Here is a 14,986-nt window from a genome sequence, read left to right on the forward strand (position 1 = left end):
TCTGCTCGATTGCAGACCAGAGCAGAAGACCCCAGGAGATGGCTGGAGCCAGGTGTGGGGACCTCCGGCCGCCATGCTGGATGATCAGATCCCTGCGGAAGCGCTGCGGGTGATCCGATCATCCATTCAAAGTACTGCACTGCTGCAGATGCCGTGATCTGTATTGATCACAGCATCTGAGGGGTTAATGGCGGAAATCTGCGCGATCGCAGATGTCCGCCATTACCGGCGGGTCCCTGGCTGCTGATAGCAGCCGGGGCATGACGCAAGCACCGCTCCGGTGCTCGCGATCATGGCGGTGCATAAATCTACGTCATTGTGCGCTAAGTACCACGTCACCATGATGTACATTTACGTCCATTGTCGTTAAGGGGTTAAAAGGGCCTCTGAAAAAGATCATTGGATTGGTTGCTGTGGGCAACTGGTCAGCTTTCCTTTGCACAAGTTTTGATAGATCTCCCCCAGTTACCATAAACACATAGTCAGGACTACACAGGAGTGGCTTGGGATGACTCTGTGAATGTGGCTCAGCCAGAGCCTTGACTTGAACCCAATTGAACATGTAAACCTTGTGGCCTCATCCTCAAGAAGAATTGAGGCTGTAATCGCTGTCAAGGGTGCTTCAACTAAGTATGGAGTAAAGGGCCTGAATACTTAACCTCTTAAGGATGCAGGGTGTACCTGTACTCCCTGCACCCGGTCTATAATGCGGGGTCACGCCATGACCCCGTGTCATAGTGGGTCAGTCCCGGCGGCTAATGAAAGCCGGGACCCTGGGCTAATAGCGCTGCAGCAATCGTTGTGCCATGCGCTATTGACCCTTTAGACGCGGCAATCAAAGTTGATTGCCTCGTCTAAAGTTGATAAAATTGCATCCCAGCAGCTCAGTTGGGCTGATCGGGAACACAGCGGTAAAACCTGATCCTGATCACCTAGGATAAGGGTCCCTTAACTGCCTCTGGCCCGTTCGATCGGCGATTGACTTCACCATGCCTGAGATCCAGGCAGGAGAAGTCAAGCCACGATAACACTGATCATCGGCATGTAGTTCTATGCCGATGATCAGTGTTAGGAATCCATGTAATGCATAATATAGCCACTAGAGGGGGCTAGAACAGCAAAAAAAAAAAACAGGCGGGAAAAAAAGGTACTAATGATGAATTAACCCCCTTCCCTAATAAAAGTAAGAATCACCCCCCTTTTCCCGTTTAAAAAAAAACAAAAACTATGTAAATAAAAATAAACATGGTAACGCCGTGTGCGGAAATGTCCGAACTATAAAAAATATATTGTTCATTAAAACACACGGTCAATTGCATACACGTAAAAAAATTCCAAAGTCCAAAATAGCGTATTTTTAGTCCAATCAAAACAAACATGGTACCGACTTCAGATCACAGCGCAAAAAATTTGCCCTCATACTTCCCTGTACGTGGAAAAATTAAAAACTTATAGGGGTCAGAAGATAATTTGAAACGTATTAATTTTCGTGCATGTAGTCATGATTTTTTTTCTAGAGGTAAGACAAAATCAAACCGATATAAGTAGGGTATCATTTTAACCGTAGGGACCTATAGGATAAAGAGGTGTAATTTTTATGAAAAAGTGCACTGCGTAGAAACAGAAGCCCCTGAAAGTCCATTTCCGTTTCGCCGTGGATTTTTTGGTAAAATGACTGTCACTGCAAAGTAGAATTGGTGGCGCAAAAAATAAGCCATAATATGGAATTTTAGGTGCAAAATTTAAAGGGTTATGATTTTTAAAAGATAAGGAGGAAAAAACGAAAGTGCTAAAACTGAAAAAAGAGTCCCCTGGTTAATAATTATTTATTTATTAAATTTTTTTAATTCGCAAAGATTTCTAACATTTTTCTTCTTTGTCATTATGAGATATTGAGCGCAGAATTATGAGGGAAAGCTTACTGAGTTTGTTGTTTTTAATTGTTGCACGATTCCACAACATAAGAAAATGTGAAAAAAGTAAATGGGTCTGAAAACTTGCAAATGCATCGTATGGCCTCGTCCACACTGCTGAAATTCAGCCCGCTAGGGAATTCCGCTTGCATGAATAAGTCCTATTCATTCATGCAGCAACTCGTGTATCTGACACTCCCTACCTACCTCTAGGTTTGACATTATAGGCTCTCTCCTACATACGAGTGGTGTATGGTGTTGTATTTGTCATTAGCCCAAATTTATTTATAATGGTATGTTTTCTGCCACTGATATCTGAGGATAGTTGGTGCGAATTGTGACTAATATGTTAAAATCAGTTTTTTTAATAAGTTTGATTGTCTGTTTAAGCAGTAATATTTTGCACTAATTGTGTTTTAGGTCAAATTCTTTGGAAAATGGATCACAGAACAGCTCGGGGGGTAGTAGTGGTGATATAGCTTTGAAAAAAATCAAAGGTCAGTAGATCTCTTAATCTTTTACAATAAAGAGAAACTCCAGGCAAAGCATGTGCATGTCATGTCCAAGACTACATTTTTACAGTTCTTCTGGCGACCTAGTCATGTTTCACCTTCTTGTGTCCCAGCAGTGCACATATCATTTTTATTTGGCCCTCTTTGCACAGACTTCTGCCTTACCTGTTCTTATGTCTCCTATGTGCTATGAACCACTCCCAATGCAACAATAGTGACATATCCTGCTCCCCAATGCAGCAGTTAATTAATCTTTTAACCCCTTAAGGACGCAGGACATAAATGTACGTCCTGGTGCGGTGGTACTTAACGCACCAGGACGTACATTTACGTCCTGTGCATAACCGCGGGCATCGGAGCGATGCCCGTGTCATGCGCGGCTGATCCCGGCTGCTGATCGCAGCCAGGGACCCACCGGCAATGGCCGACGCCCGCGATCTTGCAGGCGTCCACCAATAACCCCTCAGATGCCGGGATCAATACAGATCCCGGCATCTGCGGCAGTACGCGATTTCAATGAATGATCGGATCCCCCGCAGTGCTGCTGCGGGGATCCGATCATTCAGAACGCCGCACGGAGGTCCCCTCACCTGCCTCTGTCCGGCGTCTTCTGCTCTGGTCTGAGATCGAGCAGACCAGAGCAGAAGATGACCGTTAACACTGATCTGTTCTATGTCCTATACATAGAACAGATTAGTATTAGCAATCATGGTATTGCTATGAATAGTCCCCTATGGGGACTATTCAAGTGTAAAAAAAAAAAAAATTTAAAAGTCCCCTCCCCCAATAAAAAAGTAAAATGTCCGTTTTTTCCTATTTTACCCCCAAAAAGCGTAAAAAATAAATTTAATAGACCTTTTTGGGATCTCCGTGTGCGTAAATGTCCGAACTATTAAAATAAAATGTTAACCCCTTAAGGACTCAGCCCATTTTGGACAATTTAATTTTTACGTTTTCATTTTTTCCTCCTCGCCTTCTAAAAATCATAACTCTTTTATATTTTCATCCACAGACTAGTATGAGGGCTTGTTTTTTGCGCCACCAGTTTTCCTTTGTAATGACATCACTCATTATATCATAAAATGTATGGCGCAACCAAAAAACACTATTTTTGTGGGGAAATTAAAACGAAAAACGCAATTTTGCTAATTTTGGAAGGTTTTGTTTTCACGCCGTACAATTTATGGTAAAAATGACGTGTGTTCTTTATTCTGAGGGTCAATACGATTAAAATGATACCCATTATTATATACTTTTATATTATTGTTGTGCTTAAAAAAAATCACAAACTTTTTAACCAAATTAGTACGTTTATAATCCCTTCATTTTTTGCGCCATGATCTGTACTTTTTTTTGATACCACATTTGCATATAAAAGACTTTTAATACATTTTTTATATTTTTTTTTTAAATAAAATGTATTAAAAAAGTAGGAATTTTGGACTTTTTTTTTTTTTTTCGTTCACGCCGTTCACCGTACGGGATCATTAACATTTTATTTTATTAGTTCGGACATTTACGCACGCGGCGATACCAAATATGTCTATAAAAAAAAATTTTTACGCTTTTTGGGGGTAAAATAGGAAAAAACGGACGTTTTACTTTTTTATTGGGGGAGGGGATTTTTCACTTTTTTTTTACTTTTACTTTTACATTTTTTTTAAATTTTTTTTTACACTTGAATAGTCCCCATAGGGGACTATTCATAGCAATACCATGATTGCTAATACTGATCTGTTCTATGTATAGGACATAGAACAGATCAGTATTATCGGTCATCTCCTGCTCTGGTCTGCTCGATCACAGACCAGAGCAGGAGACGCCGGGAGCCGGACGGAGGAAGGAGAGGGGACCTCCGTCCGGCGTTCTGAATGATCGGATCCCCGCAGCAGCGCTGCGGGCGATCCGATCGTTCATTTAAATCGCGAACTGCCGCAGATGCCGGGATCTGTATTGATCCCGGCACCTGAGGGGTTAATGGCGGACGCCCGCGAGATCGCGGGCGTTGGCCATTGCCGGCGGGTCCCTGGCTGCGATCAGCAGCCGGGATCAGCCGCACATGACACGGGCATCGCTCCGATGCCCGCGGTTATGCACAGGACGTAAATGTACGTCCTGGTGCGTTAAGTACCACCTCACCAGGACGTACATTTACGTCCTGCGTCCTTAAGGGGTTAATGATCCCGTACGGTGAACGGCGTGAACGTAAAAAAATAAATAAATCCCAAATTGCTACTTTTTAATACATTTTATTTAAAAAAATTATAAAAAATGTATAAATTTTTTTATGAGCAAATGTGGTATAAAAAAAAAGTACAGATCATGGCGCAAAAAATGAGCCCTCATACCGCCGCTTATACGGAAAAATAAAAAAGTTATAGGTCATCAAAATAAAGGGATTATAAACGTACTAATTCGGTTAAAAAGTTTGTGTTTTTTTTTTTAAGCACTAGTTTTAAGTATTGACCCTCAGAATAAAGAACACACGTCATTTTTACCGTAAATTGTATGGCGTGAAAACGAAACCTTCCAAAATTAGCAAAATTGCGTTTTTCTTTTTAATTTCCCCACAAAAATAGTGTTTTTTTGTTTGCGCCATACATTTTATGATATAATGAGTGATGTCATTACAAAGGACAACTGGTCATGCAAAAAACAAGCCCTCATACTAGTATGTGGATGAAAATATAAAAGAGTTATGATTTTTAGAAGGCGAGGAGGAAAAAACGAAAACGTAAAAATTAAATTCCTTAAGGCCAAAATGGGCTGAGTCCTTAAGGGGTTAAAGGGGAACTGCTGTATTAGACATCTTATCCCCTACCTACAGGATAGGGGAATAAGATGTCTGATCGCGAGGTGTCCAGTTGCAGGGACCCTCGCGATCTCTGGCCCAGCACCCTTGTGTTCTGAACATAAATGAACATTGGCTGTGCTAGGCTTCAGAGCAGCCGTGTTCGTAATGCCCCCATTTACGTCTGTGGGAGAGACTGAAATACAGCGTCTGGGTCTCTCTGGATCTCCCATAAAGATATATATGGAGCTTCGGCTATGGTTGACAGTAATCCAGCATGGAGCAGAGATCGCAGGGGGTCCCAGAAGCTGTACCCGCCCCCCATGATTAGACACTTATCCCCTATTCTGTGGATAGGGGAGAAGATGTCTAGAGCTGGAGGGTCCCCTTTTAAGACAATTATTTCAAAGATTGTAGAACAGTGGTTCTTAACCTTGTTGGAGGTACTGAACCCCACCAGTTTCATATGCACATTCACCGAACCACTCTTAATTGGACAAATAAAATATGATTCTTTCAAATTAAAAACATAGGAAGTATATATTTAACCCCTTAGCGACGCAGGACGTATATTTACGTCCTACGCCGGCTCCCGCGATATGAAGCGGGATCGCGTCGCGATCCCGCATCATATCGCGTCGGTCCCGGCGCTCATCAACGGCCGGGACCCGCGGCTAATACCACACATCGCCGATCGTGGCGATGTGCGGTATTAACCCTTTAGAAGCGGCGGTCAAAGCTGAAAGTTTAGCCGCTTCGAAAGTGAAAGTGACACGGCTGCTCATTCGGGCTGTTCGGGACCGCCGCGGTGAAATCAGCTGACCGGACACCGGAAGGGCCCTTACCTGCCTCCTTGGTGTCCGATCGGCGAATGACTGCTCCGTGCCAGAGATCCAGGCAGGAGCAGTCAAGCGCCGATAACACTGATCACAGGCGTGTTAATACACGTCTGTGATCAGTATGAGAGATCAGTGTGTGCAGTGTTATAGGTCCCTATGGGACCTATAACACTGCAAAAAAAAATGTAAAAAAAAAAGTGTTAATAAAGGTCATTTAACCCCTTTCCTAATAAGTTTGAATCACCCCCCTTTTCCCATAAAAAAAATAAAACAGTGTAAAAAAAAAAAGTGGTATCGCCGCGTGCGTAAATGTCCGAACTATAAAAATATATCATTAATTAAACCGCACGGTCAATGGCGTACGCGCAAAAAAATTCCAAACTCCAAAAAAGCGTATTTTGGTCACTTTTTATACCATAAAAAAATAAATAAAAAGTGATCAAAAAGTCCGATCAAAACAAAAATCATACCGATAAAAACTTCAGATCACGGCGCAAAAATGAGTCCTCATACCGCCCTGTACGTGGAAAAATAAAAGTTATAGGGGTCAGAAGAGGACATTTTTAAACGCATACATTTTCCTGCATGTAGTTATGATTTTTTCCAGAAGTGCGACAAAATCAAACCTATATAAGTAGGGTATCATTTTAACCGTATGGACCTACAGAATAATGATAAGGTGTAAGTTTTACCGAAATATGCACTGCGTAGAAACGGAAGCCCCCAAAAGTTACAAAATGGCGTTTTTTTTTTCGATTTTGTCGCACAATGATTTTTTTTTCCGTTTCGCCGTACATTTTTGGGTAAAATGACTAATGTCACTGCAAAGTAGAATTGGCGATGCAAACAATAAGCCATAATATGGATTTTTAGGTGGAAAATCGAAAGGGTTATGATTTTTAAAAGGCAAGGAGGAAAAACGAAAGTGCAAAAACGGAAAAACCCTGAGTCCTTAAGGGGTTAAGTATATATTTATACATAAGTGCACAAAATGAACAAAACGATTAAGAACAAAACCATGAAAACATGATTTTCACGCAAAAACAATGAATATTTACTGCAAATCAGTGTGACTTCTGCTGTTGTCTTTCAGAGACCCGTTTAGAAATGCGCGGCTTTACCTTGGCAAGTGCCACTCTCATGTCATTTTCGCAACAAAGTCTGTTCCTTTTCTTTGTTTTTATGTCCAGCATCCTGGAAATGGATTGCTCGCAAAGATATGTTGTAACAAACGGTATGAAAATCTCCAGAGCTTTCTTAGCAATAATAGGGTACGTTACCATTTGTTGACACCAAAACGTTAGGCACAGGCAGTGTTCACCCACACATTAGGCCCTAATGCAGGGGTCCTCAAACTTTTTAAACAAGGGGCCAGTTCACGGTCCCTCAGACCATTGGAGGGCCGAACTATAGTTAAAAAAAATATATATATGAACAAATTCCTATGTTAACTTATATCTTATTAGTGGACTACCCCTTCAAGAACGCAGCACAGCTCCCCCCACATTAGGTTGGCAGCATAGTTCCCCCACATTAGGCCGGCAGTATGTTTCCCCACATTAGGTGCAATATAGTCCCCCCCCACATTAGGTGCAATATAGTTCCCCACATTAAGCTGGCAGTATGTTCCCCCACATTAGGTGCAATATAGTCCCCCACATTAGGTGCAATATAGTCCCCCCCCACATTAGGTGCAATATAGTCCCCCACATTAAGCTGGCAGTATGTTCCCCCACATTAGGTGCAATATAGTCCCCCACATTAGGCCGGCAGTATGTTCCCCCACATTAGGTGCAATATAGTCCCCCCACATTAGGTGCAATATAGTCCCCCCACATTAGGTGCAATATAGTCCCCCCACATTAGGTGCAATATAGTCCCCCCACATTAGGTGCAATATAGTCCCCCCTACATTAGGTGCAATATAGTCCCCCCCACATTAGGTGCAATATAGTCCCCCCACTTTAGGTGCAATATAGTCCCCCCACTTTAGGTGCAATATAGTTCCCCAAATTAAGCTGGCAGTATGTTCCCCCGGATTAGGTGCAATAAAGTTCCCCACATTAGGCCGGCAGTATGTTCCCCCACATTAGGCCGGCAGTATGTTCCCCCACATTAGGTGCAATATAGTCCCCCACAGGTGCAATATAGTCCCCCACATTTGGCTGGCATTATGTTCCCCCACATTTGGCTGGCAGTATGTTCCCCCACATTAGGCTGGCAGTATGTTCCCCCACATTAGGCTTGCAGTATGTTCCCCCACATTAGGCTTGCAGTATGTTCCCCCACATTAGGCTTGCAGTATGTTCCCCCACATTAGGCTGGCAGTATGTTCCCCCACATTAGGTTGGCAGTATAGTCCCCCACATTAGGCCGGCAGTATGTTCCCCCACATTAGGTGCAATATTGTCCCCCACATTACGTTGGCAGTATAGTCCCCCACATTAGGTGCAATATGTTTTCCCACATTAGGCTGGCAGTATAGTCCCCCACATTACGTTGGCAGTATAGTTCCCCCCACATTTTGTGCAGTATATTCCCCCACAGACATACAGCCTCCAGCCATACAGTATGGCTGGAGGCTGTATGCCTGTGTACTGCCCCACTTCAGTGTTCCGATCACCGCTCCTCGGGTCGGGCCATAGCAGGACTGGAGGATCGGTGGCCGGAACACCGAAGCTTCTTCACCGTGCTTCTTCTCCGTGCTCCGTTGCCATAGGCGCACGCATGGGACGTGACGTCCCTGTGTGCGCTAGTTCCTGGCGATCCCCGCGTTTTAAACGCGGGGCCGCAGTGACTTAACAGAGGCAACAAAGATGCTTTCGGAACATAGGGATGTCCCGAGGCAAAAACACTTGGCGGGCCTCCCCGCCGAACCCCGGAGACTGCCTCACCGAACCCCGGTTCAGAACCACTGTTTTAGAACATGGTTTGAGAGAGGGATTGCTGGATTGTACATGTGGCCTTTCACTTTCATCATTGTCTGCAGTATGTCCTCTGTTTACACGGGGAAATGTGCTGCCAGCAAATTATTTTTAGGTCCACACAATCTTTATCCTCACCTGCCCCGAAAAATGGTGAGGATATGAAGTTTGTAAGTTAGTCCAGCAGCTCCGTAAGTGGGCCCCTGGGCGGGGAGCTATACTTGCTCTTTATGGGGTGGTGGGGGTAACATACAAACTATATATCCTCCCCATCCTTGGGGCAGAAAAGTCCCCCAGGGTTTGGTGAGGATAAAGATTTTACCATGTGTCGCCAAATGTTATAAATGGTAAAATCTAATGCTTGGTTTGCTTTAACTTGGTATACAATAACCCAAAATATGTGCCAGAAAATTACTGGCACCATTTTACATAGTCTTGTAGGTGAATTGTGCTTTCAGCCCAAAATAATGGGTTGCAGTCTTGTAAATTTTGTGCGGTCTACAGAATAGACCAGTGCATCAACATTTTGGCACAAAACCAACCAAAGATATGTCAGACAGTTTAATTCATTTAGTCCCTTCATTGTATTATTTAATGACTGTTGTTTTAGAAAGAAACAGCGGCAAAAAACTCAAACTGCATTTTTTTAGGTGCTTTTTACACTGCATTTTCAAGGCTTTTTCCTGACATATAGATGTATCCATAGACTTATATTAGCTGTTTGAGGCCTAAAGAGTAGCATTTTGGCCTCCTTTTTAGATGTTTTACATATAAATTACCTTAAAGAGAATCTGACACCCTGTTCACTCCCCACTAAACCCAATATACTGGGTTATAGTGCAGGTGAACTACTTTACCATGAGGGGTCACTTAAGTCCATTGAGTATATGCAGAGTTTTGGTACTGTAAAGTTCCTCCTGCTGCATTGATAATTGATATCCAGTGCGCATTGGAGGTGGGGAGCCGGCTTGCCCAGCTCCCCCTGCCTCCTCTACATTCTGTCTGCCCTGCCCCCTTTTATACTCAATGGATTTAAGGGACCCCCCCTTTGTAAAGCTGGTCACCCGCACTATGATCTCGTCTATTGGGTTTAGTGTCGGTGAACAGGGTGTCAGATTCTCTTTAATAAAAAAAAAAATGCTGAATGGTATATATTTTTATACGGTATATATTTTGAAACCCTATGAATGATGGATGGCATGAAGTGTCTGGTATTCCCCTGATTTACACTCAAAACTCTGTGAAATGCAAAGTGAAGAGTTTGAAGGTGGTATCCACGCGTACAGTATCATGCACCATTCTTTTTTCTTTTGTTTCACCGTAGATTTGGTGCTAAGCTGGTGTTTGCAGGAGAACGTCTTCTATATGATGACCTCACTGCGCCACCTATTTTTTAAATATTTTTTTTTTTTTTTTGTGTGGTAGCTTAAGAGGAGGAGGCCAGGCTTGTCCTGCAGCTGTCATTTTCTGCAGTATTTCTCACTATATATGAACAAGATGGCACCGTGCGTGGCAAACTCGTATCTTTATAGACACTTAGACAGAATTCCTGAATTTTACAGCTGTGGTAAGCAGGAGTTGCTGTTTTATTGTGGATATATGATGAATCTCTTTCGCTTTAAATATGTGAAATCTGATTCACAGATTTGAGGTCATATCTGTTATGTTTGGCAAATTAGAGTGCAAAGTTGAATCAGCAACAGAGAGAATACACAATGCCATATAGGGTACTTTTTGCTACTTGTTTTTTCAGGAAGTGTTCAGTTACAGAATGGACAAGGAAAGCCTTTAGTTATGGTTGTCTTGGAGGCAGATATCAGTGAATACATTACAAACACCAGGATGTTAGACCTTCAATAGGTGATGTGTGTCTGACACCTTGTGGTAAGCTTTGTGTGCTGCACTGAGAAAAAAGTCTAAGCTCCTTTTTGTCCTATGTATTTTGTGTACAAGCTAATTAAAAAGGGTGGTGCAAAACTAAAGACTGTGTAGTTGAAGTAACTTCAATGCCTAAAAAACAAGGCAAAACTGGCTTAATCACCCAGAGCAATCAATCACAGCTTTTATTTTCAAGAGCTGAAGGAGTCATTGGGACTGTCCCCAGTTGCCTCTGCCTGCCCCTCTATCCTTGATTGATAGATCTTTACCTTGTACCTAAACAGAGAGAGCTAAAGTCCCATACTTCCACCCTGTTATTTTCAGCTGCAGCGTGGGAAGAACCAGGCCACACTGATGGCACAATCATGGCCAAGACAACCATGCTATGCTCATCAAAGTTCCGCAGACGAGCCATTTCCTAATGAATTGGACTCTCACACGGAACTTGGCTGAGCTTGTCCAATTGCCTTGGCAACCATGCCACCCAGTGTGGCCTGAAGTCTCCTCATGCTGGAGCTGAAAATTGCATGGAATTTACATACTAACCCCTTAAGCACCAGACCAATTTTCGTTGTTGCACTTTTGTTTTTTTCCTCCTCATCCATTCATAGCCATTACTCCTCCCTTTTTATTTTTATTTTTTTATACAGACCTATATAAGAGCTTGTTTTTTACAGGACCAATTTTACTTTGTATAATGTTTATTCATTTTTTCCTCATCATATGCTCCAAAATTGTAAAATATTTTAAACTTTTTTAGAATTTGCCCTTTTCTGACCCCTATGACTTTTATTTGTTTTTGCGCCATTATTTTAGTTTTTATCGGTACCATTGTGATATTGATCAGACTTTTTGATCACGTTTTGCTTAATTTTTTTCAGTGATTCTTTTTTTCGATCCAGGGACTGGTTAACCCCTTAAGGACCAAGCCCATTTTCACCTTAAGGACCAGCACATCTGACCACTGTCACTTTAAGCATTAATAACTCTGGGATATTTTTTACTTTTCATTCTGATTCCGAGAGTTTTTTTTTGTGACATATTCTACTTTATGTTAGTTCTAAATTTTCGTCCATACTTGCATCATTTCTTGGTGGAAAATTCCCAAATTTTATGAAAAAATTTAAAATTTAGCATTTTACTAACTTTGAAGCTCTCTGCTTGTAAGGAAAATAAACATTCCAAATAAATTACATATTGATTCAGATATACAATATGTCTACTTTATGTTTGCATCATAAAGTTGACATCTTTTTACTTTTGGAAGACATCAGAGGGCTTCAAAGTTCAGCAGCAATTTTCAAATTTTTCACCAAATTTTCAAAATCTGAACTTTTCAGGGACCAGTTCAGTTTTGAAGTGGATTTGAAGGGCCTTTATATAGAAATACCCCATTATAAAAACGGTACCCCTCAAAGTATTCAAAATGACATTAAGAAAGTGTGTTAAAGGGGTACTCCCGTGGAAAACTTTTTTTTATTTATTTTAATCAACTGGTGCCAGAAAGTTAATCAGATTTGTAAATTACTTCTATTAAAAAAATCTTAATCCTTCCAGTACTAATTAGCGGCTGAATACTACAGAGGAAATTATTTTCTTTTTGGAACACCGTGCTCTCTGCTGAATCACGAGCACAGTGCTCTCTGCTGACATCTCTGTCCATTTTAGGAACTGACCAGAGCAGCATATGTTTTCTAAGGGGATTTTCTCCTACTCTGGACAGTTCTTAAAATGAACAGAAATGTCAGCAGAGACCACTGTGCTCATGATGTCAGAAGAAAATAAATTGTCAGTTAATCATAACATGATATTGAGTGAGGGTTATAGAAAGGAGATGGCTAGGAACACCCTTCTTCACTACCACAGCTCTCATCCAGCATCAGTGAAGAAGGGTGTCCCCTATGGACAATTTATTCGTCTTTAACATAATAATGCATCGGAGGATACATTCAATAAACAAGCAGATGATCTACAAAAGAGACTCGTAGAGAGACAGTACCCATTACAACTAATAAAAGAAGGTAGAAAAAGAGCAACCGAGTTGCAAAGAGTTAATCTATTGAAGAACAAAAATAAGAAGTACTTACCTGAGCAGAGACGTTTCACCTTTACTTTTCAGAATACTCCCCTAAATAAAACCATAGAACAGGCAATAAGACCTAATTGGCACATAATAGAAAGTGATGTAGAACTAAAAGAAGTTGCAAGTAAGAAGCCACTAGTCTCATACAGGAAGAATAAAACCATAAGTGACATTCTAAAGAAACAAGAAAAGGCAAAGAAAAATGCAGAAAGTACATGGCTGGAGAAATTTACCCCGAAAGGGAACTATGCATGTAAGTCATGTAGTTTATGCAAATACAATGCAGAGTTTAAAACCATGATCCTAGGTGCAATTACGCACACAGTGTCAGATTTAATTACGTGCAGAACTAAATTTGTAGTATATGTTATTTACTGCCCCTGTGGGTTCTATTATATTGGGAAAAACGATAAGACAGCTTTGCGCTCGGATTAGGGAACACCTATATTCCTTTCGTACTTTAAAAGGAGCGCCTCGTCTTATTGCCCATATGATGGAAACCCACAGGGGACAACTGGACCATACAAAATTTTCCGGGATAGAGTCAAACCCAGGCCGGGAATCGGTTTAGATCAGTACCTTTTGCAAATAGAAACATATTGGATCATACAGACAGCAGCAGCAGGCCCTCTTGGCCTCAATGAAAAAGTAGATTATGCGCCATGTTTTTAAACTATTTAGTTTTTAATTTGCACAGTTTTATAACAAGTCTATTGTTAGTGCTAGCTTCCACTGACGTACTTACAAAATGGCGATGGTTAGCCATTGACGAGACTCTAACGAGGACTCGCCAGGTACGTTAGGTCAGGAGTGCGGTCCAGAGCTTTTGCGATTGGCCTTTCACCTGTAAGAAGCAGTACAGAGTTCCAGGTAGTTATGGCCGGATGAAGCTCGTGTAACGAGTGAAACAGAATCTGTCGCCAACTACTTACCCCCCCTGCACCGATCCCTCTCCCTGATTGCATTTCATGTTGTGAGTATTTAGCAATAAAGAAGCTTATTTTAGAGAAGACCGGTGAGTGCCGATTATTTCTATTCCTTCATTGCACTGAAGATTTGAACTTTGTTATTCTATCAGAGCACCACCGCATCTCAATGGATTTTCCTAGTTAAGTGTCCGTCCAATAGTCCGGTTTAGCCAGTCGTAGCAGTGCCGAATATCACACCTTTGCTTTGTCTAATTTACAAATCTGTTTAACTTTCTGGCACCAGTTGATTTAAAAAAAGAAAAAAAAAAAAAAGTGTTCCACCGGAGTACCCCTTTAACCCTTTAGGTGTTTCACAGGAATAACAGCAAAGTGAAGGAAAAAAATTCAAAGTCTTAATTTTTTACACTCTCATGTTCTTGTAGACTCAGTTTTTGAATTTTTACAAGGAGAAAAAGCCCCTCAAAATTTGTAACCCAATTTCTCTAGAGTAAGGAAATGCCTCATGTGTATGTCAAGTGTTCGGTGGGCTCAGAAGGGAAGGAGCAACAATGGGATTTTGGAGAGTGAATTTTGCTGAAATGGTTTTTGGGTTGCATGTTGCATTTATGAAGCCCCTATTGTGCCATAACAGCAAAAAAAAACAAAAAACACATGGCATACTATTTTGGAAACTACACCCCTTTAGCAATGTACAAGGGGTACAGTGAGCCTTAACACCTCACAGGTGTTTGACGACTTTTTGTTAAAGTTGGATGTGTAAATGAAGAAAAAAATAGTTTTCACTAAAATGCTGCTTTCCCCCCAATTTTATATTTTTTACTAGGTGTAATAGGAGAAAAGGCCCCACAAAATTTGTAACCCCATTTTTGTAATACCCCATGTGTGGACATCAAGTGCTCTGCTGGCGCACTACAATGCTCAGAAGAGGAGGAGCACCATTGAGCTTTTGTAGAGAGAATTTGTTTGCAATAGAAGTCAGGGGCCATATGCGTTTACAAAAAGCTAGTTATGCAACAGAAAAGTAGTTATGCAACAGCTGAAGGTTTGCCACCCCCCCCCTTCCCCCCAATGTACAGGGTACATTCACACGGGGGGGTTTACAGCGAGTTCTGCTGCA

At 41.7% G+C, this 14,986-nt stretch overlaps 1 protein-coding gene across 3 annotated transcripts in view; it reads left to right on the forward strand.

Moving 5' to 3' along the window:
• HAUS8 (HAUS augmin like complex subunit 8) overlaps nucleotides 1-14,986 on the forward strand; it is a 53,812-nt gene that overhangs the window by 19,317 nt on the left and 19,509 nt on the right. For 2 of the 3 annotated variants that reach the window (XM_056518148.1, XM_056518147.1), the window contains exon 2: nucleotides 2,334-2,410. In XM_056518148.1, coding sequence (XP_056374123.1) covers nucleotides 2,334-2,410 — 77 coding nt within the window. Of the gene's footprint in view, nucleotides 1-2,333; nucleotides 2,411-7,148; nucleotides 7,290-14,986 lie in introns of all 3 variants that reach the window. The other variant, XM_056518146.1, reaches the window with a different exon arrangement.

The sequence above is a fragment of the Hyla sarda genome, chromosome 1 (genome assembly GCF_029499605.1).
Source record: "Hyla sarda isolate aHylSar1 chromosome 1, aHylSar1.hap1, whole genome shotgun sequence".
Lineage (NCBI taxonomy): Eukaryota > Metazoa > Chordata > Amphibia > Anura > Hylidae > Hyla > Hyla sarda.